Genomic DNA, 19,688 nt, shown 5'->3' on the forward strand with positions numbered 1-19,688 from the left:
GCCAAGTCTGAACAAAGTTTCCCAAGCTTTATTGGAAACGGTGAAAACCTTTGAATATAGAGGCTGGAGCTGCAGGGAATAGACACTTCCAGTTATGGAGCAGAACGAGGCATTTGGTGCATCAGCAGTAGGGAGAATTCATATACTTTCCCCATGGGGTCAGTACAGTGTGCGGCATATGTCTGATGCATGATGACATATTTAACGCAATGTGGTGTAATACAAAATATAACATCCAGAGAGTCTTATTCAAATAACTACAATCTACACTATGGCCTCTTTTTGTTTTGTTTGCTGGGTTACGAAAAAACTTTATTTTTCAAATATTTCTGGAAGGTGTTTCAAGGGTTCAAGACATAACACAATCATTTTTGCAGGGGATACAAATCTCGAGGCAAATACACAAATAATCTTCACTTTTTTGAATTTTTTGAATTTTTGCCAAGGCAGAGGTCTCCTTCCCTTTTGCCCCTCTGGTCGTATTAATAGTTCCTTGTTGCTATAATAATGAGTTCTGGCCACAGCTGAAGCAGGATACCTCTCATGTTTGCTAATGCTGTCTGCAGGTGAAAAGGGGAATGAGAGATACTCTGCTGCAATCTGGATATTTCACTGGAAGTTTCTAAACTAGAGGACTCTTGCCATTTCTGATTGATTTTCTGTTCTATATATGAATTGATCAGGACAATTAGACTGAAGCACAGAGATGTTTGTGAGCATTTGTTTGGATGAGTGCCAGAAAATGATTTATTCACCTAAAAGGAACTTGTTGTCAACATCCAGTAAAGGCCATGATTTGGCACAAAAAGAAACAGAAGAAATGGCTGCCATATTATAATTTTCCGATACTCTGCATCCCTTCAGCTGTGATTCCTTCTCGACCTTGTTGCAATTCAAGCTGTCTGAATCGAGGCAGCTGTACTTCAGGCTTTAATCCAGCAGAAGCACTTTGATTTGGTGAATTGTTGCACCCCCCAATAATCAAGCTGAGGTTATTAAGGTGTCTGTGTTAGCTTCAAGTTATAAATAACATGCTAATCAAACGATGGTCGCATCAAATTACTCAGACAGAATTGCAAAACAGAGCTTATAGTCTCCCAGAATATTTTTCTATCAATTTTAATCCATCATGGGAATGGTTGACTGCCACGAAAACATAGTAATTACAGACTGTAAATACACATAATGGCTATAGCAGATGTGAACCATAAATACTTTTTTTTTATTTCATTAAAATCTTAAACATCATAACTGCAAGATTTTAGGTTTTGTAAACCACCAATTTAATCTTATTGGAATCAAGGAGTTTTGCAAGCCAAGTGCAAAAAACGTTTCAACTAAAAGGTGCCAAACGTATGCGTTACAGTGTTATCTTTGAATTACAGTACAGCATTCTGATTGCCATAAACCCACTACTTCTTCGAATCTTCATCACCTGTTTTTAATAATACCCATCTGTAAGTGTTCAGTGTTTACGTAGATCACAACTGCCTTAGCACGCACGAAGTGATCCACCAAAATGACTGCCGAGGGCCTCTGTTCAGGCACTCCTCCAGTAATGATTGATAAAGTGGAGCTTGTGGAAAGTGCACGCTGCCAGGGTAGGTGTTATATGTAAAACATCACAGGCAGTTAACCAAGCGTCACATGACAACTCTGCTCAAGCACACGCAGTTGCTTTGCATGAGCAGTGTTGTGAGAACTGTTGGAAGGCAGATAGATGCAGCATCTCAGAGGCTGATGGATTTCAGAGAGGATTGTCAGGGATGGCTTGATGCTGAATTTGGACCAGAACATCTTCACATGCAGGCTTGGAATAATTGAACCTCTCTTTAGGAGTACAGTAACACATTGCTTCGCCTTTCATCTGCTGCCCACAAGTGCAAGGCAGTGACATGTTCTCATGGAACATACGCAGCAATAAACAGCATAACATGGCGATTGTAATGTGAACAGTATGCTGCCACTCGAACGAGTAATTGACTTCAGCAGACCTACAATCAGTGCCCTGTTGGCAGAAAGAAAGCTCCTTTCTCGTAAGAGGGTCCAATATTAGGACTTAGTTTGGCTTTTCCCTCTGTGTCTTCTTAAAAGCTGGGCAATTCAATCTCAGTCAAACAATACTAATCTTTTTTAAATGGGCATGTTTTAAGATAGAACAAGATTAAAGCCGTCAACACAAACCATAGTCTAAATGTATTTCCTCCGCTTCAAAGAGTCTTAAAGAGTCATCGGTTATCACAGCATCTCTGAGGATGTCCCTCTTTATTACAACGCTCGGAGCAAAGGGCCTTTTACTTTCTGTGAGTGCAAAGTGCGTGCGTGTCACGTGTGTGGTCGAATTGATGTTCCAGTGGTTCCCGACTGTAAATAAAGAAACATGCATATGCTACTGTCTAATCCTATTTTCATTAGTGTTTGGAACTCAAAAGAGATGCCAGTTACGGTACTTGTCACTTCTTTTGGTCAGAAAACCGAATCTGATCTCCACCCAGAACGTTTCTATTTCAAGTCCAAAGGTTTCCTCAATCATCTGTGGCCCAGTTCTGTCTTCTAATGAAGCGACCGAAAGCTTTGTAGTTTGATTAAACGAAGGCTTGGTGAATGGTGACAGCATGCAGCATACATGTTCAATGCTCTGTAGACTTTCATTCAGATGAAGCAAAATAACGAACCAAAGCATAACATGTGAGTGCCTTAAGTCGAAAAACAACTCTCGTTTCTTCTTATTCTGTTTGTGCAGTGGCTTGTTTTGCCATGATGAAGGTAATCCATAACATAATGCCTTCTTGGATCCTTGTGGACACACACAAGCTGTAATAAGAATAGATTTGTATCACTGCAGGAGCTCAATAGCCACATTGTATGCTGAAGGATTTCTACTTTGGCTGGGACTGGAACAAATGGGTGGCCTGAAAATAGCATCCAGGTTCTGCTCATAAGCCATTGATGCAAAAGATCCCCCGCTGCACTGCTGCTTTTGTTCACTGTTTATCTAATAACAATTTCCCCTCCTTTCTTTTTCGGCCATGGTTATTAGTTTGTTTGCAATTTACTGGTACAGCCCGCCTCCTCAAATCTCTTTTGTAAATACCTCTCATTCTGAACTCAGGGTATTTGGTTTGGTGCAATTTCCTTGCTGCCAAGGTTAAGCGAGCAGGACTAATTGAATCTTGCATGTCTTCTTATGATTTATGTTGGAACGGGATAGATTCAGAGGCTTGATCTGCTATAATCTCTCTCATTACGGGAGATGTAAGAGGAGACGATTGTCCGGCTTGATTTAAAACATCTGTAAATCTCTCATAACCACTTTGATTCTGCACTGGTCGATTGTTCTGTTCGGTTGCCAGCTGGACCCTTTGCCGGATAAGGTGAACAATACACACACAAACCCACTAACTCATTAAAATGCCGCAGTTTTTTTTAGGGTAAAACAGAACCATAACAGCAAAGATCAAATGATCTGAGCCTGTATTTGCTCAAGTTGGCTGCTGTCTTGACGTATACCCTCTTCATAACACAAAGTGACTCCTCTCCTTCATCCTGCACACTAATGGTTCTGTCCATTTCATAAGGGTGCAAGTATTCCTCTGATTTACTATGCAGGCTCCTCTCCAAGACTTCTGACTCACTCCCCCCCCCCCCCCCCCCGTATTATGACCTGTCCAAACATCCCGTTTTACTGGAAATGTTTTTGGAGTTTGGAAATGTCCCCTTTAACTATGTATCTATTAGTGTTACATTGGCAGTTAGCATGTTCCTAATTCATGCAATTATAATTACCATAAAGACATAGTTCATGGGAAAGACTTTGCTTTCTTGCCAAAAGACAAAATGAGAAGGATGGCAGCTCTCATATTTATTTTGTAAATGAAAGGCTACAGCCTGCAACTAGTTAGCTTAGCATAACTATTGGAGACAGCTAGCCTGGTTCTTTCCAATGGTGGTCAAATGAACCTAAAACAAATGAATACACAAATAGAAACAGGACAAATCAGTTCGTTAGTTGCGTTCTCCAGGTAATGAATAGATTATTTCAAGGTTGCAGTGCATATGCGAAACGGGCTTTAATGACACGAGTCATGAATATATCCTACCCAGGTGTCCACTAAAACCATCGTCCTTTATCCGTCTTCTGAGGGGCTCAGTCAGGGTTAAGTGTTTCGCTCAAGGGAACTTTGAAATAAGAAAGTTAGGGGAGAGGAGAGAGTTTCTCATTTACTTTCTCCACACATTCTGTATTTTCACGGACAGTCTGGGGATTTAAATTGACAGCCTTCAGCTTATAAACCTGCATTCGATCAGTTTTCTCTAAAACTCCTGTAATGTCAGAGGAAAACTTCTTTTGAATATTTATAAAAACTGCTTGTATGGATACGATATGTACTTAGTGTAACTGCAAGGCTGTTTATTTCAAAGCGGCTAATGACTAGTTTTGAGGACAAAGCCGGTTGTTAGCACGTTGGTATTTGCAGCTTCTTTGTTAAACCCTACAGGATCAAACGGTAATAAAAACAATGTGTCCTGATGAAGAGCTGGGCCCCCTCCCCAGCTTTACTGTGGCCCTCCAACCACCTGAAACTACAGGTCAGGATTATAAACTGTCCCTGGAGGATGAGGGCCCCCCCCCCACTTCTTTAACCTTTGACTTGGTCAGTTTGACTGACACTCGGAGAGGAAACATGATGCGGAGGTGCTTGGCCCGAACGCTTTCATTACTCTCTGTTGTCCTTTTCTTGGGAAGGGATTGTGTAAAATCTCCTCCGGTTATTCCTCATGCGGCTTTGTGTTTCCGTGCCTGGCATTTCTCTGCTGATCTCCATCCGAGTGTATGATTTGATTTGCATTTTTCTTACACAAACTCAATGCCATCATTTTTATTTAATCTAACAATCTTATTATCTTATTAAGTCCCAAACATTTTGGTTAATACAATTACACTTATGCTTTTGTCCATATTACGTTAGGCTTTCTCAATGTTTTGGTTATGTTTGCATAGTGCCATGTGTTTGATGTGCATGACAGCAGCGGACCGCTATTCAGGGTCTTTGCGGATTGTTTAACTCACACGTATTCCTTTTCTAGTAAAGATACAGATCTAATATTGATACGCTGTTAAAGTCACAGTGAAACAGCATTTAGAGTGTCTTAAGCTCCTGTAAAGTGACATATTTATAATTGTAAAATACAATGAGATGCTGAGAGACGATTAAAAACAAAACGTTGGACAGAGACAGGATAGCTTTTATCTTATATTTCCAGTTCTGCACTTAAGCGGTAATGTGGCAGGATTGTACCCTTTCCGTGGAACAATTGACTGCATTTAAATCACCAACAAGGTAAAAAGAGTGAATTAACTTTTATACCTGTTTTATAAAGGTCCCCTGACTGAATGCAGCAGAATTGCTTTTACACCACGTACTGCAGTAAAAATGAACAAGGTGTATATAAAGCCTGTTGTTGTCGGCTATGACTCAGCTCCGGAGGTCCTGCTTGGAACTGCGATTGCTTTGTGAAAAGATTGCCCTCATTAAGGGGAATTAATGGCTCACAAAAGCTAGGAAAGGTTTGTGTTTTTTAAAAGGAAACACTGACAGAGTCTAGAAAAACAGAAGCTTTGTTGATTCACAGGAAATTGTGGCTTTCCCTAGCAATTAATTTGCACTGTAGCTGCATGTTTTTTCTTCTTGTGGATCTATATTGTCTCAAAAGCCATAGTGGCAAAAATGACCATTCTCTGTGGTCTGTAATATTTTCTAATAAGAGTGTTTCATTTTGATTTCGTCATCTTGGGGATGTCTTTTGGAAACTGGAGGGTGGATGCACTTCCCCGACAGCTTTGAAGAGGGGTTTCCTGGGTTTGGGAAAATAAACGTTGAGCTGGCAGACTCCGCTGACAGCTGGATAGTGACACTTTATTTGCGTTTCCACTCATAAAGGACTTGGAGACACAGAGCTCATCTGCACTGCTTTTAAGGAAGCCATGAAATTCGGTATTTAAGTCACTTTATCAGGGATTTGCGATATTACGGCAAACGTAATGTCTGTTTTAGACATGCGTGCAGACATATAGGCGTTTTCCCTTTTATCTTGCCAGCGCTTTTACAAAGTGTGCATGTTATATAGGTTTTAGAGAGGCAGACGATCAGTTGTACTGTTATCCAGATGCTGCGTGTGGTAACTGTACACCTACCTGTCCTACTGGAGCATCCACCTCGCATCTCAGCCTGTCAGCACCCGCTGGTCTGCGGAGATGAGGCCTTCTCAGGCTGGACTTTATACTCACAGATAATACCACAACTGATGTGACATACTGCTCCATTGTTCTACGGTTCTCCGTCGTGCTGAATCGAAAAATTGGACTGTATTTTCTTCAGCCTGTTCCCAGCAGAGGGCTACATTGGAACTCGTCTTTAGGTTGTACCTTCCTGGTCGAATGTACTTATTGTAAGTCGCTTTGGATAAAAGCGTCAGCTAAATGCAATGTAATGTAGTGCGGGCAGTTTTGAGAGTTCAGTGGAATATTTTAATTTTGATGAAATTCTATTTTCAGACTTAAATTGCATCAGTCCCGCTCGCTCTTTCATCTGAAATGATAAAAAGATCCCCTTGCTGTCATTTCATGTCCATTGCTGGAGTGAAACAACCGTGACATCTGCCCAGACTGAGTTTTATATGAACAGTGAATTCAACAACTTCACGCAGCAGACTCAAAAACTCTCCGCTCCAGACTCTATGCTTTCCAATTTGCTCTTAAACCCTTCATCCCTCTATTCTATTCTGCCCCCCCACCATAGCAGCCTCTCGATCATATATTTCCCTCTGCTGTTGACAAGATAGGGTATCTATGACATAAGAGCCTCTCCCCGTCACGCTTGCATGCTCAAACTGTTGCAGGAATAATCCAGCATAGGTCATGCAGTGCTCCAGTAAACACCAGCCTCAGACCACCAATGCTGGCTGATAGGTTAACAGATAGTGAAAGTGAAGCCCTTTAGAGCTATGGGGATGAAATATAGCTAAGTGTATGAGAAAAAACAATACTGTACGCACAACCACAGAGGCCAGATCAAAGGGGAAGGAAACATCGGTGAAATTGCAGTTTGGCAAACTCAAAACAATGTCAGTATATAGTTTTAGTTTGGATCTTCTAAAGGCTTTTTGTGGTGTCTTACCGTGCAGACAGTTGTTTTGTTCGATTTGTCGAGGTTTTGAGATATCTGATTTTGGGATTTATGCTTCCAATAATTTTGTTTGTGTATTAAAAGCAACACTTTAAAACCACTGAAAATGTGGCATCAAATAACATAAAATAGTCATAATTTAGTAAGCATTTAAAAACAGTGGTTTTCTAAAGTTCAATAAAAACATATTCATCACTTTTTCAGGAGTCTAGCATCAACTTCGTCGTCTTGGATTTTAGAATCAAGCTTTTTCTTTTTCCCATAGTCAAGTAAATCATCTATAAATCAAAGTTTATTTAATATTTTAAGAATGGAAAACATGAATTCGAAAGCATTATGTGACGTAGGGCTGCTCGATTATGGCAAAAATCATAATCTCGATTATTTGGGTCAATAATTGATATCACGATTATTAAAAACAATTACCCATTTACTTTGAAAACATCCATTTATTGAAGAAAGAAAATGTGAACAGTATGTTTTTAACAGTTGATCAATCTGAACTTAAAGTATAATTCAACTGAAAAACCAAAATAAATAAATAATAATAATCGTTTTATTTAGATTATGTTGTTTTCAAAAGGAAATGTACAAAGAAAGTTCAAATGATATTATATGAAAATACATGGTATGTGTTCTGCCTGATCCCCAAAAAGTACCAGATATATAGCATTTTAAGACGGTGTTACTTTAGGTGTAGCAACAGTGTTGGATGATGGTTATTCGGGCAGAGTACCAGTTTATTGAAATATTTCAGGAGTGTAATAACATTTTCGACTTGAGTGCAGTGACTTCATCTTGGTTGAGGAACTGCAACGACTGTCCTTGAGTAGTCTGGGGCCCTGTGGTCCATGTTATATTGCCTTGCGTGGCTAAATCCATCTGCACACGTACCACAGACGCGTAGCACACTGTGCTATGGCTCACACATCTCTGCTGGTGATAAGGTCAGCCAGCAGTCATGTCATTCGTTAGCAGCAGGTATTGGGTTACACATGATTTCAATGTGACATCCAATATCCACAGAAGTCTTAAACACTGATCAAGAATTCCACTTGAACTTGAACAAGAGAGGGCTCATTTGATGCTAACCATGCACTCTATGTCCCATCTGACTTTTGGCATCTCGCTTGACAATTTCTTCCAGTGACCAAAAATGCTTCTGCAACTATTTCAGTTATGCATCACCGCAGTGCACGTACACGGGTCCATGTAATACTATTCATGTCACCATCAGTATGCTCGGTACAATATTCGCCAAACACACACCCATGGTCGGCTTCTAAATAATCTTCTGGCTGGAGTCATATCGCCATGTGTCTTCATGTGCCATTGGGTCACATTTGAAAAGGATTCTTCCAGCATAAACGATCAAAGGAAGTACACAATTCGACACACTAGTTTAATTTGCTGCCATCTGCATCTCAGTTATTCAAGGTCTAATCTAAGATATAGATTGACTACCAGTACTCAGGTCAGAAGCTTAAATCAGTCACTGACTGCAGTTCATCAATGTTTGCTAGGTTATGGCTGAGGTTGCTTTCTCCTCCGTGTGTATTTGCTGAGTGGATTAATTAGCTCCTCTTCCTGGCTCTTCCTCAGGGTTCAGTCAGATTCCACAAATCACACCTGCAATGAGACCTTCATCTATCAGTTGCGGATGTTTCTGTTTCAGATAATAGCATGCGTCCATCTTTGACTGGTGGAGGTCGATGGTTCAATGCGATGTGACCTGGCTGTTGGCTATAGCTGGCCAAGCCAAGCTGGGCTCACCTTGGTGTTTCCTGCTTTAATTTTAAAGGTCACTTATTATGCAAAATCCACTTTTTCATGTCTTTTATACATCAACATGTGTCCCCTCTGTGTAAAGAGATTCTGAAAGTTTCAGGAAAAAAGATTTGCTCTCTTTTAGTCCTGTTCCATTTATATAAAAATTGGCTGAGCAGATTTTGGCCACTTAATGATGTCATAACGATTTGTTGGCTTGTGTAACCATTAGCCAATAACCAACCAAGGTAACCCCCCCCCCCCCCTTGTCACCTGAATCTCCTCCTAGAGCACCATTGTGTTTTTTTTAACCAATCATCTCTCAGAGGGGCGTGGGGAGGGGCTCCTTATTTTCATCTAAAGTAACAGACAGAGAATCAGCACTTTTCAGGGCTGAAACAGAGGGGATTATGGGTAATGCTGCAATGATCTGTTTGGTGTTTGGAGCCAAATACTTCAGAGATATGTTTTGTATATATCTGAGACCTATAATATATTGATGAAAAACAGTATAATAGGGAACCTTTAAGACATGATATTGTTGGATTGTACTGAAATTATTAAACATAAAAAAATAACCCAAAAGTCACATTCACTTGCATGCGAGCGTAGGTTATGTCCTCAGTCTGCAGCGAGGCTCTCTGATAGAGCCGTCAGAATGGCTGCCGGTGCCAATTTGACTTGCAGCAGAAAGCGATGGGACTTGGCCGATCGATTGGCTTATTACTGACCTCCCCTCGTCAAGGAGTGTGTTCTGCCTCCATCACGACCGCAGTCAGTACTGCGGGAGGATAATTGCAGTGTGTAGCTCACGGGGTGGGTCTCAAGTATCCCAGCACTGTGTCTGCTGCCAGAGGAAAACACATTGATCTCTGAAGGTGATGAAAAGGCTCTCTCAAAGGCCCTGCTTCCTCCTCAGCAGCGGTCCAGCCTTGACACTGAACCGGAGCAAAAGCGCAGATGGATCCATGCCTGCCTGCCAGCCATAGTCGTATCCATGCCATTTGTCTCCTACAAGTGTGTGTGTTTGACAAAAAGCTACAGAAAAGCTGATGATTTTACAGTCCTGTGTGTTGGATTGAGTTTGTGTCTAAGTTTAAACCACTGCAGGACTGTAACTCAATCAATGCAGAGGCTCTTAAATGCAAACACACTTGAATTTTCTGCAATTAATGCAACACTGAGCAACTATTTTTTTACTCTGCTGGACGCATTTTTAATACTGTGTTAATGGAGCCTGCAGCGACGGACAAATTCCTCGCATCGTAATGGATCGACTCGCTGTTTAATGAACTGATAACTGGCATCTGGACAAACGCAGAGCAGGACCCCCCCACACACACACACACACACACACACACACACACACACACACACACACACACACACACACACCACACACCACACACACACACACACACACACACACGCGCGCACCAAATGGACATATTAATCAGAGATGGGTGGAATGAATGTAAAGCTGATGGCAACCTCTGACACACATAGAGGCGCTTGCAGAAAGTGAGCATCATTCATTTTCTTTTTAAATCAGATGCCGTTCTCTACATCGTAATGAATGCTGCTTCATGTAATTAGTTTCAGACTCGTGTCGGGTGATGTCTCAGGACTTTCTGACATTAACACGTGTCCTGACGGTACTGTGAATTAGTTTCAACGTTATCGTAATGATAGCAGTGCTTCATTATATAATAACGCTGTCTTCTCATGACGTGTTGTAATTGAAAACTGCAGAAGGGAGTTTCATTAGTGTGTGTGGAGCAGGCGTCACTGTTCATTACCTCTCGTGACTGTTTGTTATATTTCATTTAGCCCCTAATCAGCGAGATGTCTTTCTTTACAGCTGTTGTATAAATCAAACTGTAAATTCCCAGCTAACTAATCATACTCTCCTGAGTGCCAACGTAAACACATGTCAATCTACGTATGTTTTTATTACAGGTAAATAAAAATATCTTTTTTGGGAGATTCATATTATTTACAAAATGGAAAATACGCATGTTGAAAATACTGTACAAAATATTTAGTGGTGAAAAAATCGAGAGCACTAAAAGAGTATAAAAACTGTCTCTACTGGGCAACAGAATGAATATAGTTGGGAAGAATTATTTAGGAAATGGCTATAATTATCCTATTTATTCAGGAAATGGTTACATTACAGTAAAGTGCAGTTTGAAATAAGGATAACGAAGATATATGTCACGGTATCAGGGAATAATTTGAATTACCCTTTTCCTGTAGACCGTTGTTTCTCTAGGTCAGGTTGGGAATCAAATTTGTGTTTTGGGAAAATTAAAGTGAATTATTCTCCAGGATTATGAGTGTTGCCAAAACCTCTATAGAGTCGAAGCAGACATCTTAATTTAACACTATGCAAGTAGCTTAGTCTTTACAGGTTAACAGACCATTATGTCTTATAATCTATCATTTCTTTTTTGCTTGCAAGAAAAATAACCTGCACAGCATGGCTCATATTTAAAAGCACTCAGAGAACCACTGGCAGAGTTTATAATAGGGTTCCTCTTTGAAATTGCTCGACATTACTTGCTAACCATGCTCTAGTCTGCTCCCTGTATCAGATTCCTGAAATATGAAAAGTTACCTCCAATTTCCACCAGTTGAACTTCCATTGACACAATGTGTTGCTGTCTTTAAGTGCATCTCAAACATCCATAAATCTCATGTTTGCATTAAGAAAAAAAGTCCTCCTAGAAAGTGTGTGCTAGTGCTTTTGTAGGACCCTTCAGTTGACCTTTTCTTAAAGAATAGACAACCATTGAACATCATTTGTTATTTTCTTATGGTAAATAAGCACATCAAAAAGGCCAAGTGAACTAGAGCAGCTGTCCACTGGTCATGTTACCAACATTTAGAGAGCGATGTGGAAATGTAAGTGCCAGCCCAGACTTGATATTAGAGAAGATCTGCTTTCTGTCTCTTGAAGACAAAGGGTTTGAGGAAGTAAGGGATTAGTTAAAGTAGTGAAGGTCAGTCCGAGTACTTCCTCTCGGTGGGTCACAAGTTCAAGGGGACTTTCCTTTTTCACTCAACAATACGCATGACTCAAGAGGATTTTAAATCTTGTGGAGACACAGTCCAGATCTTCATCTCGTTGTGCTGTTATCTCTTGACTTCCTAAAGTCTTGAATTGGGTGTTTGTGCGGGAGACACACAGTAGCAGTTTGTGTAACCTCAAAGACCTCAGAAGTAGGTGGAGTAATTCTATAAAGCATACATAATCGAAGTAAATGCGCTTAATCAGGAGCACACAACTTTTTTTTTAAATGGAATAATAATTCCTTATGCAGGGAAAGTTGGGATTTTAGCCTTTGCAGACCATTTACATGCACTAAAACCTATAACACACTGCAGGAAAGGGAAACCCCCAAAAAGCATAAAAGAGCTTCTTTGATTCGTTTAAAAAGATAACTCTATGATTTAAAATCAGTTGTAACACCTAAACTAACATGTTCAACGTTTATCAAAGCTAGTTTTACACAGAGGATGAATGGTTGAAAGCTAAGTAACCGGTTTATATTTCAGACAGACAACTATAAGTAATACATTAATGGTTGAAGTAAATGCCAGTGTATTGCGTCACGTAATCTGTCACGGTATAACCTGAGAGACGATTGTGAAATCGATTGTTAAATCTTGAGGGGAGTAATATAGCAGGCATGACATTTTATGAGAAGAATATTTTCCCTCCATAATCCAGTTGAATATGCGCACATATTCCAAAGTCATTGTGCTGGAGCGGCTCCCTGTGTTCGCTGCTAGATATTGCAATTCACATTTTGACAACAATACAAATGCGCTCAAAGATGACGAGAGCGGTGACATTTACTGATGAGGCAAATTGTAAGATGGTGGTCCAATTTCCATTTTTCCCCTTGTACAGTGGACCCACTGTTCCATGAATTGGCATTTTATGTATTGATTTATTCATTGTCATGCAGGGTAATAGGGATCTTGGATCTAAATGGTTGTGCTCTGTGCCAGACGTCTCCACAAAAATGTACTTGTAAAGTAACAAATGATTGCTCGGTAGGGAGCCAGCTTTTGTGCAGCTTTAGTTCCACCGACCTGGATACCAAAGTGTTTCCAGGTTTAATAAACTCATCCATCCATGTTGTGAGATCAAATGGACTATATTAAAGTCAGTTTTGACTAAATCTTCCTAAATCCTTGGGATGCTTGTAAGGAAATTGATCATCAGATTTATAAATGCAAGTTTCAGTCAACCAAGGCTCCAAGTTTGAGATGGCCAAGAATACTATATCCTATACATTTGATATACTGGAGACAGACAGAGATCAAATTGAAGAGAGACCTTTTGTTCAACTGTGAAGCTGATATTACTTCTACATGGAAGCAATCACAACAACTGGATAATAAGAAAGCAAGTTATTTTATATAAACAATTGAAAATAGAAGAAATTGCTCAATTAGGCCTTCTCCAAAATAGCTACAGAACTTTGTAAGCACTACATCATCCAAAGACTTCAAGCGTTATGTTTACACCATGAAAAGAAACTGCTATTGGAAGTGTGGACCAATATGACATTTCACTGGGCATTGTATCTATCTGACTCATAAAAACAGTATGGTAAGCGTGTGGTGCTTTTGAGACCCTTGAAATAGGCTGGTTGTTTACATTTCAGCATGACAGAGAGGGAGAATTGTTTTAAAAATAACCATGGACATTTTTTATTATTCAAACATGATTCTTTTTTTTACATTTGGCACTATGATGATCTAAACTAGCAGGTTTTTTCTTGCATGGTCCGTAGAAGGTTTAGCCTCTTGGGTTCAAAATGTGTTGGGTCCCTTAATAAACACCATTCACATATTTGAATCATCACTCAACAACAAAAATTACACTCTGCTGAAAGATTACAAGAACTCGAAGAGCTGAGAAATAAAACAATTTTCTCAAGTTACACGTGTCATCTGATATCTTAAAATGGGATAATGCAACATTTATCTCACTTGCAGAAAACGTCTGAATGTATTCACTCTACCTAAAGTGGCATTGGGGTTTTCTGAGGAGCCTAAAGCCAATTCTCCTAAAACCTGATATATGTTTGAGTTCGGAGCTGGTACCCAGTTTGCTGTTTTTGGCATTGCTTCCTTCTGAGGAATAGCTTTATTACGCTGCGAGAGAGTGCTCTGATTATGTATATCTAGCTCTGAAACAATGCTTGTATTGTAAATGAGTCAATCTGAGGCTGGTTCACTTGAAACGGATTCATTTGGAGGAAAAAGAGAAATGGAGCAGATGTGCAGCTCTGTTAGCTGTTCAGGGCAAATCAATGGCTGATGGATAGTGGTAAAATGCAATTGCATCTCAAATGGAAGTACAAACATAAAGTTTATCATGTCCAGCAATGCGTAACTTAAAAATAATGTTGCAAAACTAGCTTCCCAAAAACAAATACAGCGTGTTTCACAATGCTGCCAATACCATGGGATTCTTTCCTGTCAGGCAACATTAAAATGACTATTTTTATCAGTGTTTGAGGTTAGAAAACATTCTGCGGGATGTCAAAAATCTCATGCTGTTTTACTGTTTCTGAATAGGAATACATTTTGAGATGTAAAGCAATGTGCTGATGGTTTCATGCTGCTCTGACTAGCTAACCTGGTGCCATTCGCATCACAATCTCTTTCCATCATATTAATGGATGCTATAACGATGTTTGATGGGTCATAGTATTAGAGTAGTAGGACCATTTTCAATCACATTTCATATCTCTTATGTATGACCTCCATTGGTGATGGGCAATATGATAATACATAATATTTTGGTGGTAGTCAGCAAATCCAAAGTCACTATGACTCATCCTCTGGGGACCATGATTGTCTTTACAAAAGTTCCTGACAATCCTTAAATAGTTGTGGAGGTTACACAATCCGGATGCTCGAAATAACACAAATTCAAAACACATCACCACAGGGGCCATTTTGATTTGTCTGACCTAGAAGTTTGTCCGACCAAACGTCTGAATGAACATCAAGTTCACTTTGATTTATTTCACTCAAAGGCCGGAAAGCTGTTGAAAAGGTTGAAAAGGATTGTTCATACTTGCTGACCCTCATCATGGAAATTCCTGCCACATTTTTTTCTGAAACCACTGTTCCATGACCGCACTTGGGATGCTGTGAGAAAAAATAGCAGGCCAAATAAAATGTATTTGAGTAAGAGAGATGTTTTGTGTTGACGGGCAGCTGAAGTTCTCTCAGTACTTCACAGCCTAGTTTGAGTTTCATTTTATTTAAAATCAGAGTCCTCTCGATTGGTTGAAAAACATCCGAAAGCTTCTTTTGATCGGCCCTGATAGACTATAAGTTATTCTCACTTGTCTTATAGACTGAAACATTTTCGATGGACTGCTTTCAGTTTGTTTATATGGGAATCTATCTTTACAGTCTATAATCAGAATATAAATATTATGATGAATATTGTGAATCACGATGATATCTAAGAATAATGTTAGATATTTGTGTGTGGACCGCAAACTCCCATATGGGGAGTGTTTGCTCAGCAGCTGTCAAAAACACACCACCAAAATCAGGAGTAAGGTCACACAGAATCTTCCTCTAAAAGTGTCATTTCAAAGCAAGCTATGATTAAGTGACTGCCAAGTGCAGGAGACCTCTTGTGTTTCTTAAAAAAAAAACTTATGGATGTGAAATCAAGTAAAGTGAGAGCTAAACTCCACCTGTGGTTTCATACTTCAAACTGAGCCCGGGACCCTCGCTGGCAGCGCCTGACATTATCCTGGAAACCGTCCAATAGGAGCAGAGTTGGAGCCAAATAGTGAGATCAAGTTGAGGGCTAAGCATCATACAAAGAGTTGTGCAACACCATCCTACTTTTTGCACCCGAGTAAGGCATCTGTAGTGTACTAATGCAGCCAAAAACGTATTAAAATGCAGTGCTCTTTTTCTTTTACAATTTTCTTTTATTCCATTCCCTTACAGCAGGGGTGTCAAACTCAAGGCCCGGGGGCCAAATTTGGCCCGTGACTTCATTTTATGTGGCCCCGCAAGAGCTTGCAAAGAATATAATACATTTATTATACGGTTACATGCCACTTTACAGAAGCACGTTGCCCATAAACTACATGTCCCACAATGCATCTCGTTTTGTGACATGCGCACTGAAGAGACTTGCAATTATTTGCCCTGGACTTCTGCTTTCAGACATAGTTAATTACTAAGTTATTATCCTATCCGATATTAATCCAATTCAGAGGCAATAATGTAATATAATACATAATTTTATATATTATATATTTATATAGTTACAACCGGCCCTTTGAGTGCAACCTTTATGCGAATGTGGCCCACGATGAAATTGAGTTTGACACCCCTGCCTTACAGAGAGGTGTTTTCACAGATAAAGGCAGGCACTTGTGTTCTATTGTACTTTTTTTAGCGCTGTATAAAAGTGACATCCTAGGCAATTATTGGCATTCTCATCACACACTTTTTTTGCAGTACTGTAATTATCTCGAACATGACGACAATATGCTTTTCTTTGGCGCTACCGGTGTCAAAAGAGTCTTCAAAGCGATTTGCATAATAACTCTTTACAGTATTGTTGCTGCCTGAAATGGGATCTGGATATTTCCTGAGATGCAGAACCACACGGGGGAGAATGTTCTCTCGTTATATTAACTTGAGTCGTTTTGATCCTGACAGCTCCTTTTATGTTCATCTGAAAGAGAAATGTTCCTTCCTACATATTATCCATTCCGTTGCAAGTCCTCCTGAAATGTACTTCTGTGTAATCATAAGAGCCACCCTTTTAATTTCCAGCCAGTCGAAAAGTCATGGCTTTACCCTTTGGACTAAATTGTGAATGGACACGCTTTTTTCTTTGGGCGGAGAGCAAACAAAATGCCAATGCCTGAAAAATAGTTTCCAGCTGCAAACCTCAGGGAAAGACTGAATGCATTGCTGAGAGGGAGAGGTCGTTTTGGGCGAGATGCTCCCAATTTCCAAACTGAGAGCTACCTGCTTACAATGCGTCGCAGTCAAGTCGTCAACATGTAAAAGCTGACATAGCGTGTAATTGTTTTACTCACCCAGCTGAGCTTTACCACATTGATAGTGTTGGCAGGAAAATGGCAAACAGGAAAACACTGTCTAGATAAACAATTTAAAAAAGCAGGGCATCCGTGGTGAAAGGAAACCCTGAAAAAAGGAAAAAGAAACAGGAATGACAGAATGAAACGTACTTCTGTGTGCTTTCTTTTAACAGCTCGGGTTATGTAAAGCCTAAATACTTAATGAACCCTGAGATTTCCAGGAGTTTGTTGTCCAAACATATTTTTCAGTGGCTTTTCCTCATCCGTCTGTGAGAATACTCGAGGAAACTTATGAAACTTATACAAACAGATAATTAAATTACTGACTAAAATTTATTATTTTTTATTTATTTTTCTTGTTGCAGGACCTCCGGGAAAGCGAGGAAGAAGAGGCCGCAACGGAGAAAATGGTATGCACATTTGTGTGTGTTTCTGTGTGTGTGTGTCCAAGTCTCAATCCAGAAACATTGAAGGAATCATTCAGGAGGACATCAGCAAATCATACTGCAGTTACAATCATGTAAAAGTACACTGTATATCTCTGGAGGCCAAAATAGGTTATGGATGTGTAATTTGTGTCCTGGTGGTTTTCAGTGTTCACCCGGATTGTTTCAGCCTCACTAGATTTCCACAGTAAAGCTGGGAGAAGCGGTGGGGTTCGGGAATCGAAGTCTTTGAGTATCTTTGAGAAGGACAAGTGAGAACATGTTTTTTTGGCAAAGAGCTCATCTCAGTCTACCTCATGGTGAAATTGATAATTGGCTCTACAGTGTGGCAGCAGTGCATCAGAGCCAACACTTTAGAACTACCTCTGTAGAAAGAACTTAGAGGGACAGGGACAAAGCAAGTTCCTCATATTACGTGAGGTGGAGTAATTATGGAGCACTTTGGTTCCACAACCTGAGAAACTGAAAAACAAACATGTTTCTAAGGGGCTAAGAAACTTTGATTTACCACCAAAGTGAACTGCTTCTTTGTAAAGGTCCCATATTGTAGAAAAGTAAGATTACATGTATTTTTGTATTATACGCAGGTCTAGGTGCTACTATACAAACACTGTGAAAGTATAAAAAACCCTTAATCCATTGAGAATTGTACTATACTGTATGCAGCCCATATTTAGAAGATGTTCTATTAAAGGGGCTGTCAGAACAAGTTTAAGGTTACATACTGTATAGACTAAAATATAAAATATAAACCTACTAATAAGCATTTGTTTTCCTTTTAAAGTCACAGAAATCCTGTATTTGAGTATCAATTACTTCCTCGTTCTATTTATTTGGCTAAAACTCTTCTTCTATAATCCTGTTGTGGCCATGTTTAGCCTTGTTATGATGTGGATCATCGTCGGTGGCTCGGTTCGTTCCTTTTTCCCATTACATAATACTCAAATAATCCAATGTATGACTCGAAAGCCGAGGCATAAAAAAGAGAAATAAAATGACAAATAGACAACAGTTGAATTATGTGGTCGGCTGCATATCTGAAATACCGCCAGCCTTTGTTTATACAGTGTTTAACTTTCCAATAAACAACCAGCATGCCAGCATATTTCAAATGGCACTATTGGGCAGAGACCATTTTGTTTCTCTCTGTCTGGTCAGCCAGAGTAAATGTAGAATGGCTTCCTCTTGACAAATGTATTCCAAACAAGCAAGCAGTCATAATCCACTCGTAATGTCCGCACTGAAGGGGAGACAATGGGGAACAATTGGGATGCCAGGCTTTACCTTTCTGAATAATAACCCAGATTACAGCACTAAACAAAGCTGGAGTGATGTTTACTAAAGTCAGTGAAGTAGCCTTTTATTTGCATGTCCACTGGTTGCCTTCAAAAACATTCAAGGCATTTAAAGGCTTTGGTCCTTGTGTGAAGAATGGCATTTCAAATGTGGGCACTTTAAATGCTCTGAAAGTGATTCTGAATATTAGCATGTAATTATAGCTCAGTTAGTTCTGCTACATTTAATGTTTGGCTATGAAAAACAATATTCTGTGTGAAACATTCAGGAGTGTTCACAATAACAATTATGATGCTACTTTTAAAAACAAAGAGGCAAATTCTGTTTACTCCCAAAAAAGTAGAGACATTATTTATTCGTCTGAAAATGCAGTCGTTGACAGGAACGGTGTGTTGCGTTCTGCACTGTAAGCCTTCTGCAGATCCAATGTCCCTCTTTTAAGTTCTCAACAGCGGTGGATGTTGAAGGGAAGCATATTTAATTAATGTTTCGCTTCAACCAGAAGTTAGGAAGCCGCAGTGAGTTTCCCACACATTCATGGTGAGGTGTTTTGCAGTTTACTCATCTACAAAGGCTAAGGGAAGCTCTCACCTAGACTTGGCTGCGACTGACAGAAAGAACAAATATGAAAAAGACACCATGATGTTTACCTATGTATTAAAGAATGAATGGGATACTTCATTAGGATGTCTTGGCTAAAGTATGGAAAGGGAAAGTGTGGCGAGACAGTTTAGGGTGAAACGAGTGAAAGCAACCCTCTCAAACTCTTCAATGCTGGGAAGAGTTTCCTCCCATATTTCCTTATGTTCCCTGCCTTCATTAAAGGACGAATTGATGCTACAAATGTGCCGGTTGAGCAATTTAACCTGACAGTG

General features: G+C 39.8%; 1 protein-coding gene across 1 annotated transcript in view; it reads left to right on the top strand.

The window, feature by feature from the left end:
- The window catches only part of LOC117561708 (collagen alpha-1(XXV) chain), a 144,303-nt gene that overhangs the window by 56,446 nt on the left and 68,169 nt on the right, over positions 1–19,688 (top strand). The window contains exon 3 of the mRNA XM_034239309.1: positions 17,437–17,481. Coding sequence (XP_034095200.1) covers positions 17,437–17,481 — 45 coding nt within the window. The remainder of the gene's footprint in view (positions 1–17,436; positions 17,482–19,688) is intronic.

This window comes from Gymnodraco acuticeps, unplaced genomic scaffold (genome assembly GCF_902827175.1).
Source record: "Gymnodraco acuticeps unplaced genomic scaffold, fGymAcu1.1, whole genome shotgun sequence".
Classification (NCBI taxonomy): domain Eukaryota; kingdom Metazoa; phylum Chordata; class Actinopteri; order Perciformes; family Bathydraconidae; genus Gymnodraco; species Gymnodraco acuticeps.